This window comes from Haliotis asinina, chromosome 6, assembly GCF_037392515.1.
Source record: "Haliotis asinina isolate JCU_RB_2024 chromosome 6, JCU_Hal_asi_v2, whole genome shotgun sequence".
NCBI lineage: Eukaryota > Metazoa > Mollusca > Gastropoda > Lepetellida > Haliotidae > Haliotis > Haliotis asinina.
The window spans coordinates 58775808-58795977 of record NC_090285.1 but is presented as its reverse complement, the minus strand read 5'-3'; the positions used below and the strand labels follow the sequence as shown (position 1 = coordinate 58795977).

Here is a 20170-nt window from a genome sequence, read left to right as displayed (position 1 = left end):
CATCTATGTCAGAAATGTGTGTATTGTTGACATCATCTGTGTCTGAAATGTGTGTGTTGTTGACATCATCTATGTCTGAAATATATGTGTTGTCGACATCATCTATGTCTGAAATGTGTGTGTTGTCAACACCATCTATGTCTGAAATGTGTGTGTTGTCGACATCATCTATGTCTGAAATGTGTGTGTTGTTGACATCATGTATGTCTGAAATATATGTGTTGTTGACATCATCTATGTCTGAAATGTGTGTGTTGTCAACACCATCTATGTCTGAAATGTGTGTGTTGTCGACATCATCTATGTCTGAAATGTGTGTGTTGTCGACACCATCTATGTCAGAAATGTGTGTATTGTTGACATCATATATGTCTGAAATGTGTGTGTTGTTGACATCATCTATGTCTGAAATGTGTGTGTTGTTGACATCATCTATGTCTGAAAAATATGTGTTGTTGACACATCTATGTCTGAAATGTGATTATGGACGATATCATATATTTCTGAAATATGTGAATGAGTGCATATCGGATTACTATCCAAACTGATGTATATCAAAAGTGTTTGTAGTTGAAGACACCTGAACCCAAGGCGGATGTAGAGACGATGTTCTTTATATCCAAACTAAAATTTATCTTAAAAAGATGTGAGAGCCAAGATATTCAGTTTCCCAGATTGTAGCCGATTTAAGCTATATAGCGTTGATGTATAGCGACGATAGCCTTCCAAGAACATCTGTATATCGTTACAAATCACAAGTATAATAACCTCTCTTACATACACAACGTGGCATGTAGCAATGAGACAACTATACACATGACAAAGCAGACTTTTAACTTGCTTCTTCACGTAATTCAAATTATATCAGGCGTTTTCGACATAACTTTGCGTCACTACATGCGACAGAATATAGAGCTGGTGTTTTTTAAATGACTTCAACAACGCACTCTTTTAGAATAAATATTTCTGAATAATAAAGCAGACGGCACCCACCCCATATTTCGTTTTAAAGGTTAAGGAAAGATACTTTGAAATGAACCCAATCAATGCCTCTCAAAGAATAATTATCGTGAGTTCGATCATGGCATCGTTTGATTAAACATACATGCAGTGTATGTATATCTTTACCAATCATATCCTGAGTTGTATATTGATATTCCTGTAAAATAATTAACTAAATGCAACGACAACACATTATTACATAACACTGGTTAAAGCTGTTATCGCCAACAATCACATTACGCGTTATATGTTCTCACAGTTCCACGTATATGTGCTCTACATATAGGACACCTGCTCAGTGCAGGTGCGCACTCAGCACACGACACAAGATGGCCGCATGGCAGGAAGACAATGCAGCTGGTTCTGTCCAGGCAGACCTTACAGGTGTTCTCATCTCGTAACGAGCGGTTCTCCTCCTCGAGTTGACGCTGCAGAGAGGGAGGCAGGGAGCGGGAGGTATCAGTACCTGGAGGAGGAAGATGGATAAAAAGTCCCACAATGCACATCTTGAAGCATCTAACAGACGGGCCTGTACCCTTAGATAATGTCATGTGGAGTATATGTGATACAGGTACGAAGCTGAGTGTGTATCAACCTTAAATTTTAACAATGGATATTTGCGACTTAATCTTACGCCCATCTTTACAGATCTTGATTGAATTACACAGGTATTGTTACATGGAGCTTCATGTTTGAATTACCTGATATAGACCTATCGGATGCATATCCATGCGGATGTCGTGTAGATGACGAAGTGGTATTCGTCAGAGATGACGGTTGATTTGCTGTGGTGTTCGGAGTAGTCAGTCTTGCTGGAAGAGACTGGGGTACTTCAGACACCTGGTGTCTGCTCTGTGGATTGGGGTGTCTCTCGTCGTGTTCATCAGGCGCCAAAACCAGTCTTTCAAGCAACGCTTCCAATGAGACAGGGACATGATCTTTATGAAGAACAAAGGGTGGAGAACAAAGGATCATTAATGGCCTGACAATGCGTGTGTAACCGACTTCACGTAAAGAATACTTATACACTGATGACGAAGATGTCATAAACGTCACCATTTAAAACAAACGCCAACATTTACTGGATAGGTGAATCTTGTTAATAACACTGATCATCGTCCATTCCAATAACTATACGGTAATTTTGAGTCGAAATCGATCGAAATCCCGTGTTCCTATGACCTGACAAGTACCAAGAACTCCACACTATACGTATCCAAAATTCACAACAGCACTGCTGCTGCATCTATCACAACCGTCTCCGTACTTCTTCAGTCAATGGATGGACTCGATTTCCATTCCAACATACACATTTGACCTTAGTTTCTCAGAGACCCATGAAGATTCGGATTAGAAATGGTCAACTCACTAACTCACACTTGTCGTAGGAGACAACGAACGGGATCGAGTGGTCAGACTCGATAACGTGGTTGACGCATGTCATCCTATCCGACTTGCGTAGACATATTTATGTTGTTGATCACCTGACTGTCTGGTCCAGACTCAATTATTTACTGAGTGTTGCCATATAGCTGGGGTACTGCGGCGTTAAACAGCGACCAAGCAGCCTAGAATACCTAGATACCTCGTGGAAAGCGCCTATCCACAGATACACTATTACCACTGGTGCTGCTTCCCTACCTGTCTCCTCTGCAGAACGGGGATTGTTGTACGACCGGGACATCTCCATCACCGCCCTCACCACCATCTGCCGGGAGAAGCCCATTTCCACCGTCCTAGCCACGACATCCACGTCTGAACAGGGAACAATATAATATGACTGAAAAGTCTCCCTGTCCTCCGTTGCTTTCAGGAAGTGGATCTGTCATTTATGTTAACGTATGTTGTGTTTTTTGGGTCATGCTGAGATCATAAATGTTTTCATGATACGACATATCTAACAATCATGTGCTTGATATGCCAATACCCTGATCACTAACATTCACACTCTTTCACACTTCTATTGACTTCAATTGCAATCACGATTTTTCGTCAGTATCGGTTGTGTGCCTAATTTGGTAAATGTGTAAATATACATTTGTTTCGGGATCGGTTTCACGAAACCTTTGATGACAACATTATTAATAACATCCAATAATTCACCTACGAATAATTACTAATATATATATACTATTTATAATTCTCATTAATGTAACAGGAATGTTATTCATCGACGAAACTTGAACTGTATATGCACGAGTGTAATTTTTGTGAATAGCTGTGCACGTATGATATATATTTGATTCTTCCTAACGTGCATGTAGAATTAGACAAACAGTGAAGAAGCTGCATGTTTGCATTGTACACACTCGTCAACAATCGCGATATTTTTTTAAGTGAGAATACACTGCACATACTGTTGGTTACAGTGGAGCTTGGAGAAGTCTGAAACAGAAACAGCTATAATGCAAATGTATGTCACCGCCGTTGCTAATCTGCCAAAGCAGATTATACCTGGAGTAAATGCATGTAAAATGTGTAACAGGTATGAAAGCAGTATAGAGAATGTAAATCAGTGAGACAATCTGAATCTACTGACAATGGTTGAGGTGTTCGAAGTGACGCAGTGACTTACTCAGTTGTACAATGCTTCGAACATTATTTCAGTTTTCGTCTCAACTCAAAGTGCCGCAGCCCGCAGAGGAAGTTCACAGGTTAAAAGTTTAAACTTATACTCATGGTTTAGGCCTGGACAAATCCAGCTCATCTTCAGACGGAAATAGGCAAACCTTGTGTGCCAACGCCTGTATGACAAAGTTCTCTCCCTTCAATCTACGAATGTAGCTGCAGGAGGACCTCCAGCGCACGTGCTCCACAAAAGGGTCATCCCCTTCCTCCCACGTCTTCAGACCAACACCACAGTAGAAACATCGGACACAGTCGGAGTAGCCTGTAATAGTAATTGAATAGCTTGTGTCTGTGTTACACTCGCTCTATAGCTGGTTTACCTTCAAGTAAAATCATACAAACACACACCGGGACCAAGTAGATTTCCTTTCTGAATAAACGAACGGGGAAATGAACACTAGATCCGGTGAGATATTTACAGCTAAATTGTAATTGTAGTTTAAGATGTCACAAGATTACTCTGAGGTTCATATGGTATTAAATATCATCTCCCGACATAAACTCAAGAAACATTAACCTGCTCTCATTTATTTATTTATTTATTTATTTATTTATTTATTTATTTATTTATTTATTTATTTATTTATTTATTTATTTATTTATTTATTTATTTATTTATTTATTTATTTGGACGTATGTCGTGAACAAATGTGTTGATGAATACAAATACAACACATATGAATAATATGTACAGTTTCCAATAAAATATGCAAACTCCACTTCATACCTTAACACATCACAAGAAGAAACAATAGTTGCCTGAGGGAAGTTCTATCTCAGGTTGACAAGAACTGTTATAGGACTTTAGTTATGCTAAGTTTCAAGACATTGTAAAATTAATGAGTGCATTGTATTTGCAATGTCATTCAACGTGGATTCTAATTCTGCGTCGGGTAGCATTCGCGCATCTGTATGTCTGACATGGCTGACATAATTGCGATGTTACTTTAAACCTTACCTGCATAGAAGAAGCCTGCTGTCGCCAGTACCCGGGGGTCCTGAACGTGAGACGTGTCCCAGGTTCTGAAGCTCTCTAGCCTGGTCTGCATGTTCCTGTAATGGGGATGCACAGCACTGTTCATGTCAAGGGAGGATTCCGACACAACAGGTGCTGTTGCTGCTGTTGCTGCTGCTCCTTCTAGAGTTGGGGTCTCTGTAGTTGTTGCTGGTAATGCACTTGTTGTTGTTGCTCCCAGAGTTGGTATTTCTGTCCCTGTAGCTGATAGTGTATCTGTTGTTGTTGCGACATTGCCGTTTCCTGAGTACTCCCCAAGGATACCGTAAACCGTTGTTGCATTCGAATTTGAAGATATCGGTACGTTTCGCGGGTCGCATCTGTTCAGATGTGGACAGTCAGGGGAGATAACTCTGTGTAGCGCATCCGGTCTGTCCATAATCTGCCAGCCTACACGTGACTTCCTACAGCTGAAACAGCGAGCCTCGTCCTCACGACCTGTAGCATAGAATCCTGACTGGGCAAGCCGCATGGGCGACGCCTGGATGGGGATCCCAGAGAAAGACTGCAGTCTCCTTACCTCGTAACACATCTCCTCCTCCACGGGCACCTGTCCCTCCACTTGTACCTTCCCCAGATAGGTCGTCAGGGATGTTATGAAAGGCTGGGCCACCACCTCGGGAACTGACAGATACACGGACTGGGTTTGAAATAGACCAAAAAGGACTTTGTCTATTTTCCCCGAAAGACTGTCAAAATACTCCTCAACTGTTCTCTTAATGAACTGTCTCCTGGATTGTTCGTTTTTTTCACAAATCATTTCCATCTTGTTCTTATGGGAACATCTTCTGTTTTTCACGAATTTAAACGGCGAGGTAATATCATCATTACAGTGTCCATCGTCCATATTATCGTCATGACATTTCGACATTTTATCCTCAGATCTGATAGAGAAATATAATCGAAGTATGCCAAACACGACGATCAACAGAATCATGTAAGACACACAACTGTTCTTAGCCCTTTCAGTCGTATTGACCTTTACGTTAGCACACCCTTGACCCGGTTCACCCAACACCATGATGCCACGATGAGAATGCACAGATTCCCGTGAGGACGAACTGCATCTCTGCAAACCCTCTTCTGTCCCATGTCTCGGGTTATTGATTGACAGAGTGCCGACAGTGAGGAACACACATGATAAAATAACTGCTTCTAGCCCAGCCATTGTAGTAGATTGATGTTGATGTCTTTGGTCGTTTCTGATGGTATTCAATCCGTGGACGTCGTCACTGAAAACGTGGCGGTATTATCACAGGAGTAAATCAGTGACAAGGTACTGTAAAACTAAATCCATATCTACACGTCTATGTATTGTTACAGCTGTACGTCTTTACATACCTTGAAGCGAGAAAACACATGCATATTGTCTGTCGATATTTTCTACTCAAGGCCACACTTTTATGATTACCTGGTTTACGGATTTCTACAGCAACATTTCTGCTATTTCAGATCCCTCACCCAACCCCTACCCAAAGTTAAAAGTGGGTATACCGTCAGCCATTCAAGTGTTGTCATATCCTACAAAAACTAAAACCCTACCACTCGGTAACGCTAATTCGGAAATTCTGTTTGTTTCAATATTTAAAATTGTGTTTTGTACCAATGCTAACTTCGTAACATATTTTCCATTTGAAGAATGTGGATGTTTACATTATTTATCGGCGGTATATTAAAAAATGAAAACTTGAAAAAATGCTTCCACTTTAAGAAAAATTACGGTCATAACCAAGTAACAAAAAAAGTGTCGACCTCAGAGAATTATACGACGAAGACTACGCACTATATAACCCAGTTCGTGACGCTGTTCACGAAGAAAAATCTTAAGTGCCAAACTATAATCTGGTGGTACACATACGTATAGCTGGGTCGGAAAATCACTCATTCTTTGAAATGTCATCAGTGTCTTAACCGTTCGAAAACCATAACGATTTTAACTATAGGACTATGAAATGTACATACCATCCACGCTGCCGAAGGTGATTGCGAATGATTTTGTAATGTATTTCTCGAAATTTCGTTTGGTGAAATAATCTAAATATAGCAATGAGTGGGTTACTGCGTTTATCGTTTTATCATCACTAGACAAGCAAGAATACGATTTAAACAGTATGTAAGCTATAAACAGCATGTATATATATATAAACATACATATATAGCACGGGTTATACGCTGTTATTGATGAGGATTACTGTTAGATATTAGTGATATGACAACTGACATTGAACACGATACTGACGCAGTGTTTTCTAAAAATAGAAATGGGAAACCCCGATCACGACACGTGGAGAGCAGAGCTACAGCATTTGGCGTCCAGACTAGCTATTCTCGAACGTTCGTAGCACTACGAAATTCTTATTCGTATTCGTAACGCACTGGGTACGATCAATGTTACGAATTCTTAGGGCTACGAACGTTTCGAGAATAAGGGCCCTGGTCAGACTCTATATCGACATGTACTGAGAGTCATTTTCGTAGACATTTGACATGGCAGCATTATTTTCTGTTGTGTGTGTTTCTCATAGCCCAACCTACCCTTCTACTTTTATTGCCGACTCACCCGAAATACTTTTTTTACCCCATCACCGCCGACTCGACGTACGTACATATGTAAAATTAATCTATTTAAAATGTTTTAATCAGTCGCTGTCACAAGATCGAAAACCAAAGAAATTGTAATATGAATTACAATAAATGAGAATCAAGAACACCTTTCGGATAATTTTGACTTCATTATTATTTTTTTTATCCCAGACCGACCCGTGTTCAGTTTTGGTGACTACGTGTAACACATGAAAAAATGCCTATACTGAAATATGATTCACGCATTTCATACACCCACGCACATTAATCCACAACAAAGTTTAGTTCATATTTTACCAAGATTACATCAGATCGTCACCAGGACATAGTACAAACATACGCATGCTGTACAGAACGCACTGACTGTATGTCCGAAGGTCCGGTCAGTTCTGACAAACTTGTATAATATACACCGGAACCCGTTATCACTATTGTGAGGGATATGTTAACCTGTCATGTGCGTTTCTTACTGGAATACACGGGTTATTATGGTTAAAAAATGGAGAAAACTCGAGTAATGTTGTGAAATTTGGCGCCATGTAACACTCGTTCCGAATACAGAGGAACGTTTAACTCCAAAGGTTTGAGGCTTATGTGTTCACAAATAATACAGCAGCACAGCCGTCACTATGTAGGTTAATTAACATAGATCACAGATCTACACACATGTTATATATATAGCGATGACGGGTTCTCGTGACAACATGCTCTGACGTATCACAACCATGTTGTTTTTCTTGTTGACAAACTGATAAAGACACAAACGTAGTAAATATGAAATAGTTACTAAAATACACACTGGCGTAAAATGCATTACCTGCAATCTTTTTCGTGAAACAAATCTGGAGATCACTTATATTCAGTTTCTAATAAACGTCCCAAACTCATAAACAATGTCGACGATCAATACAATACTCACTTACGGGATGCTTTCAAACAGAGATGTGTCGACCATTAGATCCTCTTCCACTGTGTCATTACATTGATTACACTGGTCAGTCTCAGGATAAAGTATATAACTTACCATGATTAATTATCGTTATACATGAGATCGGGTCGTTAGTGTGAGAACTTAGTATATTTACGATTGCTTGCACTGGCCTCTGTCAAACAATCAATCCTATGTAAAATGTAATGGTTAACGTACATCAACATTCTGTTTGTACATCCTTCGTGGTAGGTAGATTAAAACACGTGTCAAATATGCAGGTAGCAAGGGCTTGTGGACTGATCGAGTGAGAGTCATCTCTCACGCCACGGAGCGGTAGGGCGTTGCTCAGAGTATCGATCATTGGTTTCCCTTGTCCAAACTCGATTATAGTTAGTTCTCCGTCATATTGAAAACAGAAAATATGTAAACAAACAATTGTAAGCTGTGTAAAATAAAACAATGTCAATATCAAATCAATTGCCCTTGTGTGTCGTAATCCTAAAGTATTTGCTCTCACCAACATGTTCAAAGGTACACGTAAAACTTCATGTTTTTTTGTCTTAAGCACTGCCAGTGAATATAAGGACCCTTGTTTTTCATTTATCAGTGTTCAGTGCCCAGTATGGTGGCTGAGTATGGTGGCTGATTCGGGCCATCGCTTTATCGCCCTGTAAAATCAAGGCGACATTGCGACAAAGCGATAGCACGACACGACATTGCGATACGCCGACACGATATAGCGATATTGCGATACGGCCGGAAAACGAAATAGCGATAACACGACACGATATAGCGATAACACGACACGAAATGGCGATAACACGACACGAAATGGCGATACGGCGACACGAAATGGCGATAAAACTGGGCGACATTGCGATATGGCGATAACGCGAAAAGGCGACATTGCGATATAGAGACACGATATGGCGATACAGCGATATTGCGACATAGCGATACAGCGACATTGCGATATTGCGATATTGCTTCCTTTCTATGGTGGCTGATTCGGGCCATCGCTTTATTATGGTGGCTGATTCGGGCCATCGCTTTATCGCCCTGGAAAATCAAGGCGACATTGCGACAAAGCGATAGCACGACACGACATTGCGATACGCCGACACGATATAGCGATATTGCGATACGGCCAGAAAACGAAATAGCGAAAACCCGACACGATATAGCGATAACACGACACGAAATAGCGATATCACGACACGAAATGGCGATAACAAGACGCGAAATGGCGATAACTAGACACGAAATGGCGATATCACGACACGAAATGGCGATATCCCGACACGAAATGGCGATAAAACTGGGCGACATTGCGATATGGCGATAACGCGAAAAGGCGACATTGCGATATAGAGACACGATATGGCGATACAGCGATATTGCGACATAGCGATACAGCGACATTGCGATATTGCGATATTGCTTCCTTTCCATTTATGAAATATGGAAAAGCGGGTAAGCTGATTCTGTTTTAGAATCTGATAGGTGGAGTATGTGAGATAAACGCATTTGTAAAACCATCCAGTTTACAGAAATAGCTATAGCTCATCCAAAAGCACGATGAGTGATGACATATTTCAAACTGTGATAGTTGTGCAGGCCATGGTCATGCTAACTTTGTAGGCTATAGGATTTCACCAGAACGGATTTGCCATCATACTGTGCCTTTTTTTTCTTCTTTACGAAATGATAATATGATCATAAAGAAAAGTTGTAGAAGACTTTTTATTCTTGTATCTATATATAAGAAAATATTACATTGTACACTGAATTAATTTCAGTAAGTATAGTAAGTCACTCTCAGAATTTAAAGAATTTAAAGCAAAATATATTTGACGCCGAATACAGTATTGTGGACCCACTGATGACCTTCAGCGTTTGAGGAGACAGCCCAATTAAACAGTCCGAGATACAATATTACACATGATTAGATTAAACAATTTGATACAAAATTGGGTGGAATTGACTTTATTTTAGGTTTGTTGAGGCTAGAGCAATAGAATTTTACAGGAAAGGTACATGTGCGGGGATGTAAATGTTTTTGGGGTGAAACATCTAGTTAATAAAATACAATGTATATGATTAATGCACATGGGTTTCAATCTATCTCTACAGATATTTATAGATTAAGAAAGTGTAGGTCTTGTAGTTGTTATAGCATGATCCCTCTGGTAAACGATTTGAAAACAGATAAAAACATGTATGTTTGTTTGTTTGTTTGTTTGCTTTCTGACCATGTCAATGTTGTATTTGAATGGTGGGGTGGTTAATACTATTACAACGTCGACACATTGTTCCGTACAAAAGGACAAAAAATATTACAGTAAATGTAGAAATGTTTGAGATATTTACCGATTTTTTTCTAAATAGTCATTAGCAGGGTTGGGTGTTACCAAAATGTTCGTATTGCGATGTTTTGTGATATACGTTGGCGTACTGCAATATGTATTGCAGTACATTGTGAAAGTGGAACACATGGTTTAAGGCCATGAAATTACTGTTTAATTTCTTTTGAAACAATGCCACTAGCCAGTTAGGAATCAGGTGTGATTGTAGGAGAGATCAAATGAACATGTTTCTGAATGATTTGCTCTAATGTTAGGAACTCGAGAAAAAGCGTCTGCAGCGGGGTCAACCATTTCGGTTTGTTTATCCCCACAACAAGTGCCCTACCAATCTATTTTCTTTAATTCACATGGTTTAAAATTCATGCTAGTACAATCACATGACCAATAAACATTTTCGAAACTAAAAATATGCGGTTTAAACAGTATTTGTTCAAAAAAAAAAGAAAAGACATCAGAAAGACAACAGAGAACCCACAAAAAGGAATGGCAAACAGATCGAACAAGGCCTGTATTGATGCCTCTCCCAAGAGAAAACAGCTTAAACGAATTAAACACGATTAAGAGATTGTAAAAGGATGTATAATTCAATGAGGCAATTTTCAAAACCAAGAAAAGGAGTTTATGTGTTATTTAGCCATACGTTTGGAGTTGAATTATGAAATGATAAATGGATGTAAGAAGTAATTCTGCATGAATATTGGATACGTTATCTTTGCCACAGATTATTTCTTCAACAGAGAATCTATTGCGGTAGAAGTACTGGTTATATTATGTCTGATATGACGAAATACAGGGCAAAAAGTGAAGTACGGGGTATCTTCTGTTAAAAAGCCACATTGGTATGAACTGTTTTCTTTTTATGTCTTTCGAAATGGTATAAGTTTAAAACACTACACCCAGTCTCAGTTTGGACATGATAATTTGGAAAAAGCGCGTGGCAATAATTAAAGTATTTATAGCTCTGAAAATGAGAGTGTAATAAGTAAGATATAATATAAATTTAGACAATAACTCTGCCGATTTACATATTCGTCCAGATTATTGTAGCCTTGTATGACTAATGGAAGAAGAGAGTGTAATACTGTTAAACTCGTCTAGTTGTTTTTGTTCTGGCTGTCTTGAGTATCTTTGGCATTATGAAGGCAATAGTGAGTATTTTTGCCCACTTCTTGTGGAGCTTATCTTGTTAAGTACTCTGGCGTTAAACATGTACCATCTTATAAAAAATAAACCATTTATGATTCTTTCTCCTTTGAAAGAGAGATGGCATACATGTTTCTTTCGTCATTTGTTTAATGACTGATGACCCATGATGGCCTCGCTTAAGGTACGATGAGCATCAAGGTGTAATCTTTCTAGTACTGATCCTTGTTCTTGGGATCAGTTGTCCCAAATGAAGTCACAGTATTCAAATACAGGAAGGAGGAATGATATATACAGTCTTTCTGTTTAGTTTATTAGTTCACATTTAAAATTCCAAAAGCAATATATTATAGGACTAGTTTCTTTACTTGATATTCGATTTGCATATTCTATATACCATTGCTTTGAAATCGTAGCCCTAAATGTTTATGATAGTCATCCATCATTAAATCTGTTTTCACTCGAGGTATTGCCTTTCAGTGAATAACGTTGTCACTGGTTTGGGGGGACTAAACGACACCTGCAATTCATTTCTTCATTCAGACAGATTAGCAAGATCACTGTTCAACATTCTTGGTGCATCGGTGGGGTTACGTATGATTATGTAAAGGGAGGTATCATCAGCAAATAAAAGTATGTTGCTTGATACCAATAAGTGATTCATTTATCTAAACAAGGAACATAAGAGGACCCAATACGGAGTGTATTAATATATAATGATATAAAGGAAATACGAATATTATTAGTAGTTTGGCTACATCGCAAAAATGGCAGATCGTATCGGGTGAACCGGTTTGCGAAATATAGTACTGTGAAGCTCGTATGGCAATATAACGGTTAAGCGGTATTATCGGCCACGTCCACAAATTTATCATTGTCGTACTTTAAAACGAACTTCTAAGCTACAACCAAATCGAGAAAGTGTTAACTTTAACAAGTAAAAGATAAGGTTATAAATAAATAAATAAATAAATAAATAAATAAATAAATAAATAAATAAATAAATAAATAAATAAACAAACATGAGATGCTACTAGAATGCGCGTTCTTCATCCAGTATATACCAGCCGGGCGATAAAGCGATGGCCCGAATCAGCCACCATACTTTATCGCCCGGCAAAATCAAGGCGACATCGCGACAAAGCGATAGCACGACACGACATTGCGATACGGCGACACGATATAGCGATATTGCGATAAGGCCAGAAAACGAAATAGCGAAAACCCGACACGAAATAGCGATAACACGACACGAAATGGCGATACGGCGACACGAAATGGCGATAACTAGACACGAAATGGCGATATCACGACACGAAATGGCGATATCACGACACGAAATGGCGATAAAACTGGGCGACATTGCGATATTGCGATAAAGCGAAAAGGCGACATTGCGATATAGAGACACGATATGGCGATACAGCGACATTGCGATAACGCGAAAAGGCGACATTGCGATATAGAGACACGATATGGCGATACAGCGATATTGCGACATAGCGATACAGCGACATTGCGATATTGCGATATTGCTTCCTTTCCATTTATGAAATGTGGAAAAGCGGGTAAGCTGATTCAGTTTTAGAATCTGATAGGTGGAGTATGTGAGATAAACGCATTTGTAAAACCATCCAGTTTACAGAAATAGCTATAGCTGTGCAGGCCATGGTCATGCTAACTTTGTAGGCTATAGGATTTCACCAGAACGGATTTGGCATCATCTTGGTGCATCGGTGGGGTTACGTATGATTATGTAAAGGGAGGTATCATCAGCAAATAAAAGTATGTTGCTTGATACCAATAAGTGATTCATTTATCTAAACAAGGAACATAAGAGGACCCAATACGGAGTGTATTAATATATAATGATATAGAGGAAATACGAATATTATTAGTAGTTTGGCTACATCACAAAAATGGCAGATCGTATGGGGTGAACCGGTTTGCGAAATATAGTACTGTGAAGCTCGTATGGCAATATAACGGTTAAGCGGTATTATCGGCCACGTCCACAAATTTATCACTGTCGTACTTTAAAACGAACTTCTAAGCTACAACCAAATCGAGAAAGTGTTAACTAAAAGATAAGGTTCTAATTTTAAATAAATAAATAAATAAATAAATAAATAAATAAATAAATAAATAAATAAATAAATAAATAAATAAATAAATAAATAAATAAATAAATAAATAAATAAATAAATAAACATGAGATGTTACTAGAATGCGCACGTAAGGCACGTTCTTCATCCAGTATATACCAGTCGGCGGCAGGATGATGTGCTCTGAACGAGCCTAGCACATTGAGGTATACTAGTATATTTCAAAATTGCACTTTGTGCATTATGAACTGATAAAAATCATGACATTAGTACTAAACATTAACTTGACACGGCAAGACGTAGACTTTCGGAAAACGGGAAATCAGCTTCATTAATCCTTTTGTGCACATTACCATGGCCACACATGAGTTTAACTGTTTGTTTCCAAATCGTCTTCCAGAGGCATCACGCAATAACAACTACAAGACCCAGACTTTCTTAATCTAAAAATATCTGTAGAGATAGACTGAAACCCATGAACATTAATCATGTAAATTATTTTTTATTAGCCAGATGTTTAATCCCATACTTCACATATTAGATTCTAAAAGTGAATAAACTTATCCACTTTTCCACATTTCACAAATGGAAAGGGAGCAATATCGTCATATCGCAATGTCGCTGTATCGCTATATCGCTGTGTCGCTATATCGCAATGTCGCTGTATCGCTTTATCGCCTTTTCGCGTTATCGCAATGTCGCTGTATCGCCATATCGTGTCTCTATATCGCAATGTCGCCTTTTCGCGTTATCGCCATATCGCAATGTCGCCCAGTTTTATCGCCATTTCGTGTCGGGATATCGCCATTTCGTGTCGTGTTATCGCCATTTCGTGTCTAGTTATCGCCATTTCGTGTCGTGATATCGCTATGTCGTGTCGTGTTGTCGCTATATCGTGTCGTGTTATCGCTATTTCGTTTTCTGGCTGTATCGCAATATCGCTATATCGTGTCGCCGTATCGCAATGTCGTGTCGTGCTATCGCTTTGTCGCGATGTCGCCTTGATTTTACAGGGCGATAAAGCGATGGCCCGAATCAGCCACCATAGCCCAGCATTTGCAATATTCCACTCATGTCTGAGACGGGTCTATTACTTCTGTATCAAGGGAGTGAGTATTCCTCTCAGCAATCGTGGGGCTATAATGGCCACTTGTGTAGACAGTGAAAATTGTCCTTTAAACAAGCTACAGGTTCCGAAAATAGAGCCCGTATGTAGTTTGAGGTGGTACTCCTTCTACGAAGTTAACTATTCACTGCTGTGCGAACGAACGACATATCATCAAGCAAAAAGTATGCTTGCATCTGACGCACTTATTTATATTGTACAATGAGGAATGATTTTAAACGATACAGTGTGACAACGACTCCGTTCAACAGCGAAGAAAAGGAAAATATATCACGCTTGACATAAAGAGTTACTTCCCTTCTGATCTTCAACAAGGCACTGCAAACGTTATACAATTTTATCTAGGGTGTCCTCTCTCTCTGCCCATAAGGGAGGCTTGAGGTGAGTCATATTTGGATCACGAAGAATTACCCAAGAATACACACGCATCCGAAACATTCATGCATTAAGGATTATAAATAAAAACAGGGGACAGGATAAAGTAAAAGTAGACTACAATCTCTAAAGATATAATCAGGTATGTTCAATGCCACTGAAAATATCAGTGCTGTTTATCATTTCATACCTGAACACATTTCATATCATCACTTTACGATAGGAATTCATTCAAAACTGAAATTGTTTTTATTTTTCTTTCATCTGTGTGTACATGGCACATTCGTGTACATTCGTTTTTGTATGTGTTGGGAAGGAGATTGAGTGCGTGAGTATGGTTTTACCCCGCTTTTAACAGCATTCCACCAAAATCACGACGGGAGACACCAGAAATGGGCTTGACATTGTACCTATGTTGGTAATCGAACCCAGGTTTTTAGCTTAACGAGCGAACGCTTTAACCCCCAGGCTACCCTACTGCGCGTGTGCTAGGAAGGGTCACGTGGGTATCATCTCTAGCGTTTACAGATATCCCCACTGAAGATAGCGTCTAGAATAAATTCTCATGTGTGCCGGAAAGCTATTCAAATCTGGATGATTCTAGACAAATACCTGGGCTTTGTAGGTATACACCTTTTCAGTGATGTTTGGGTTTTGTATGAGTTGTTAATGTTTATTAAGTTGTGAACACCTTCGTGATGTGCTATTGATATGTAACGGCAAGAGGTCTCTCATGGAAAGTTCTCGAGGTGATACGTATTGTGACGGTGTGTCCTGATGGACCCAGAGTTTTCCTCACAAGGTTATCATGAAAACCAGCTTTACAAATTACCAACTCCAAATTCCATACGCTCCATCCCTATTGACCAAAAACAATGTTACAGTGTCACGATCTGTTTATCCATAATGTAATTACATTACACAGTAGCGATATGACTATCGATATGACTATCGACATGACTATTGATATGACTATCGATATGACTATCGATATGACTATCGATATGACTATTGGAATATGTAATAACGTATATTGCATTAATAATATGTTTTGTGCCGCTGTAAGCATGTTGATTGGGTCAATAGCCTTTCGTACAATAAACAGTCGAACAAACTATAGGACATGGGTAGTTACTTAACACCCCTACCCATGTAAAAAAAGTAATCGGCTACCTACCTACCTTAACCCACCGTCCTACCGACCTACCTACCTACCTACCCACTCACCCACCTACCCACCGACCTACCCTACCCATCCTCGCTAACTGGCTCCCCATCCTCCAACGAAACAACCTACATACTACCCACCTTCCCCTATCAACCCACCCACCCACCTACCCCTACCTACTCATCCTCGCACCCATCCGCCAACCTACTTACCCACCCACCTACCTATCCCTACCCACTCATCCACTCCTATCCACTCTATACCCACTTACCCATCCTCTCACCACCACTACCTACCTGCTTACATACCCATCTACCCACCTTACCTATCTACATACCTACCTACCTACATACATACATACATACTCACAGACTCGCCTACCCACCTACCTGCAAACATACACCATAACAATGATATACCAATGTTTGAATTGATCCTCATGACGTAACAGCTAAAAATAAATCAACTCAATGACGTGTAGACTAATTTCGCAGTGAACAGAAGATGATTTACAGGGTGATGTGTTACTGTAAGCAAGCGACTGACTAGTTGTTGGTCTCCTTTGCCCTGCGATATATTTCTTAAAGTACGAGACGACAGGAGAAAAGACTCACAGCGTGAGTTGCATGCATTTATTATCATTTACATGCTGTAATGTCTATTACTGATAAACAATGTTGATTTCACTTTTATTTCCTTGTCACTTGTCACTGGAAGTCTCACTCATTGTAGAGGGAAGTTGTGGAGCCATAGAAATATCCTCCTTGCATATTGTCGTTTATATTCAGCCTTGTGGGAAAATCCACAAGACTTGGGTTAAAATGATGTTTATAGCTGACTGTTGTTAGTTGTAGTAGTACATATTCACAAAGATGTTGAAATGAACGTAAAAGGTATCAACTATCCACCTACTCGTTCCTTTACCCACCGTCCTACCTGCCTGCGTACCTATCCCAGTGTTCGGTTTGATGGAGCTTACAGTTTAGTGATCATGTGAGATAGATGTATTTTGTAGTCATATGTGGAGACTGCTTTTGTAGTGATCAGAAGATGGTGTAGCTGCACTGCTACTGTAGCAAGCAACTAGTTGCTGGTCTCCTTTGCGCTGCGACATATTCCTTAAAGTTACGTTCATTAATAAGCAAATAATTAACAATCAGAGTGAAGCGTTCTAGAAATTTAGATGTATTTTGATTGCCACGTATGTATTATACATAGGAGAGACTATCTAAATAGGTCGATAAGGAATATATAGGGTGAATATGGTAGTAGGACGACAGTGGTGAGGGAAGTGCTAAACATAACCATTTGTGCTTCATATATGTGTCATGTGTGGGTCATATGTGGGTCTATGTGCTGTTATAGCGACCATGTAATGCTGGAGTTACAAGATGCATGATAACAATGCTGGAGTTACAAGATGCGTGATAATAATGCTGGAGTTACAAGATGCATGATAACAATGCTGGAGTTACAAGATGCATGATGATAATGCTGGAGTTACAAGATGCATGATAATAATGCTCTTGGTACAAGATGATGCATATCCTGTACTTTCATCACTGGCTGGATTCTCACTGGTGCAAAACGGCACCTTATATGCATGTACACAGTATTAACTAAGCAGTTTATTGTTTTAGAAGCTATTGAAACACGAAAGATACTGCCCAACAGGATGCATAAGAAAAGACATTTGAAATAGTTGCCCTAGTTCTACAGCATGTACATGGGTAACGTAAAATCGGGATTTGTAAAACGTGCCCATTAAATACACATTTAAATAAAAGTGCATCACTCGTCTGTTTTCTCTATTTCCTTCTATGTGGTTGTGGCGTGTTTATAGCTGATGTTTTTAAAGCATTTTTTTGTTATTTGGCAGAGTTTGTAAGAGGCGAATAACGGGATCGGTTCACTGGCTTGGTTGACACATATCATCGGTTCCCAGTTGTGTGAATCGATGCTCATGCTGTTGATCACTGGATTGTCCGGTCCAGACTCGATTAATTACTGACCGCGGCCATATAGTTGGAATATTGCTGAGTGTGGCGTAAAACTCACCTCACTCACTCACTTATTTGGCAGAAACAATCATACGTAATGATCTCATTGTTACCTATGACATGTACACATAAATGACGTTTAGTTACCACTCGTGCAGGAGGGATTTATAAAGGGTGCGCGGATGGAACTAATACAATGAACAAAAAGAGCACCGAAAAAGCAACGCTGTGGGTACATCATGACTGTATCTTGATTTTCGTATAGCTATAGGTACAATCTGTAATACAGAGTTGTGGACCTGCAGGTAGACGCATAGAATGTTTCGTCTTTACAGAAAGTACAGAAAGTACTCGTAACTTTAATTACCACACAATCCGGGAATCTAAAAGATGTTTGTATCGACTATTCAAGTAACCAAGGTTACAGACTTTTATCTCTTTGTGAACCGGTTCCAACAAACCTAGACCAATCGACAGTTTTCCAATGCCCATGACGCGCAGCTTCGACTCGGCATCTTCGCAAGTGCCCGACTGAAATTGCGGTTATCAGAGGCTTTGAATGACAGAATAGCTACATATCCGTGAGAGGGACAAGCGTGGCTTGAGACGGTTTATCATTGCAGTCAGAAACGGACACCTGCATCCTCCATTACACCGTGCCCCACTCCCCCAACCTCCGCCCCATCTTGACCCGCCTGTGCTAGCCTTGTTTTCAGCCTATAAGTATGTAATGTGCACATATACTACCATTATAATGACAATGTTGTACAACAGTGCACATGGTTCTCTAACTGTAAAAGAATGGTTCTCCCTTCCTCTCTGTTTCTCTGTGTGTATCTTTTGTCCGTCGTGTCTCTGTGGGTCGGTTCTCATCTCTGTTTTTTTTGGTGTTGGATCCTTCCCCCTTCCCGTCTGTCTGACTTTCTCCTTTGTGTCTTTTGTGTCCCTGTGTATGTCTGTCTCTGTCACCCTCTCCATCTGTGGGCGATGGCGTATCCTCGTGGATAATGCGTTCGTCACGCCGAATTGGCTTCGATTTCCCCCACGGGTACAATGAGTGAAGGTCACCTGTAGTGCTCCCAGGTCGCGAGGCTGCTGGAATTTTGCCAAAAGAGGCGTAAACCCAACGTAAAATCCAAAGAGGTTTTTAGTTTTTACTACGCATATGTCAGTGTGTTTCTTGTAGCACTTCACAAATCATTGTCACATCTTACCAGCAACATGCTTCTCCCCTGGACATATAGATGCCAAGATAACAATGTATTGTTAATCCTTCGCTGTCTCACCCCAACCACCTCATCTCCACCCCACTTCCACAGCGATTCCGCACTCCCCCATCCAACAGAATCGTATGGAAGCAATCAGTATTTCGATCTGTTTTACCATTGTTTCATATGACTTTTGTCATCATATTATCAGAAATGTGATGATTTTGGCGTAGTATAATTTGGGTTGTTTCTGAATATTTGTCTATTTACAAACGGATTATTGGATAACTATATTAATAACACACTATAGTAGTCACGCTAATAATCAACAGAAATTACATAATCTGAACTGGTCGGTTTTCAAAGAAAGAAGAACGGTTAACTCACATCACAGAAATACTTTGAATACGACGATGACGGCAATGATAAGATGAGAAAACAGATTTGACGGGAGTTGAGGGTTTTTTTCTGACCCTATTCACTCATTCAATCATAATATCAATCAATCACCTACTCAGTT

The 20170-nt window shown here is 39.6% G+C and overlaps 1 protein-coding gene across 1 annotated transcript; it reads right to left on the bottom strand.

Moving 5' to 3' along the window:
• Nucleotides 1-1190: 1190 nt before the first annotated feature.
• On the bottom strand, nt 1191-5516 carry LOC137287976 (baculoviral IAP repeat-containing protein 7-A-like). Its single transcript, XM_067820342.1, has 5 exons — nt 4589-5516; nt 3687-3892; nt 2644-2824; nt 1727-1940; nt 1191-1476 (listed from the first exon to the last, which is right to left on the bottom strand). Exons 1-5 carry the CDS (start codon nt 5514-5516, stop codon nt 1239-1241), a joined length of 1767 nt encoding a protein of 588 aa, XP_067676443.1. The 3' UTR covers nt 1191-1238.
• Nucleotides 5517-20170: the final 14654 nt, after the last annotated feature.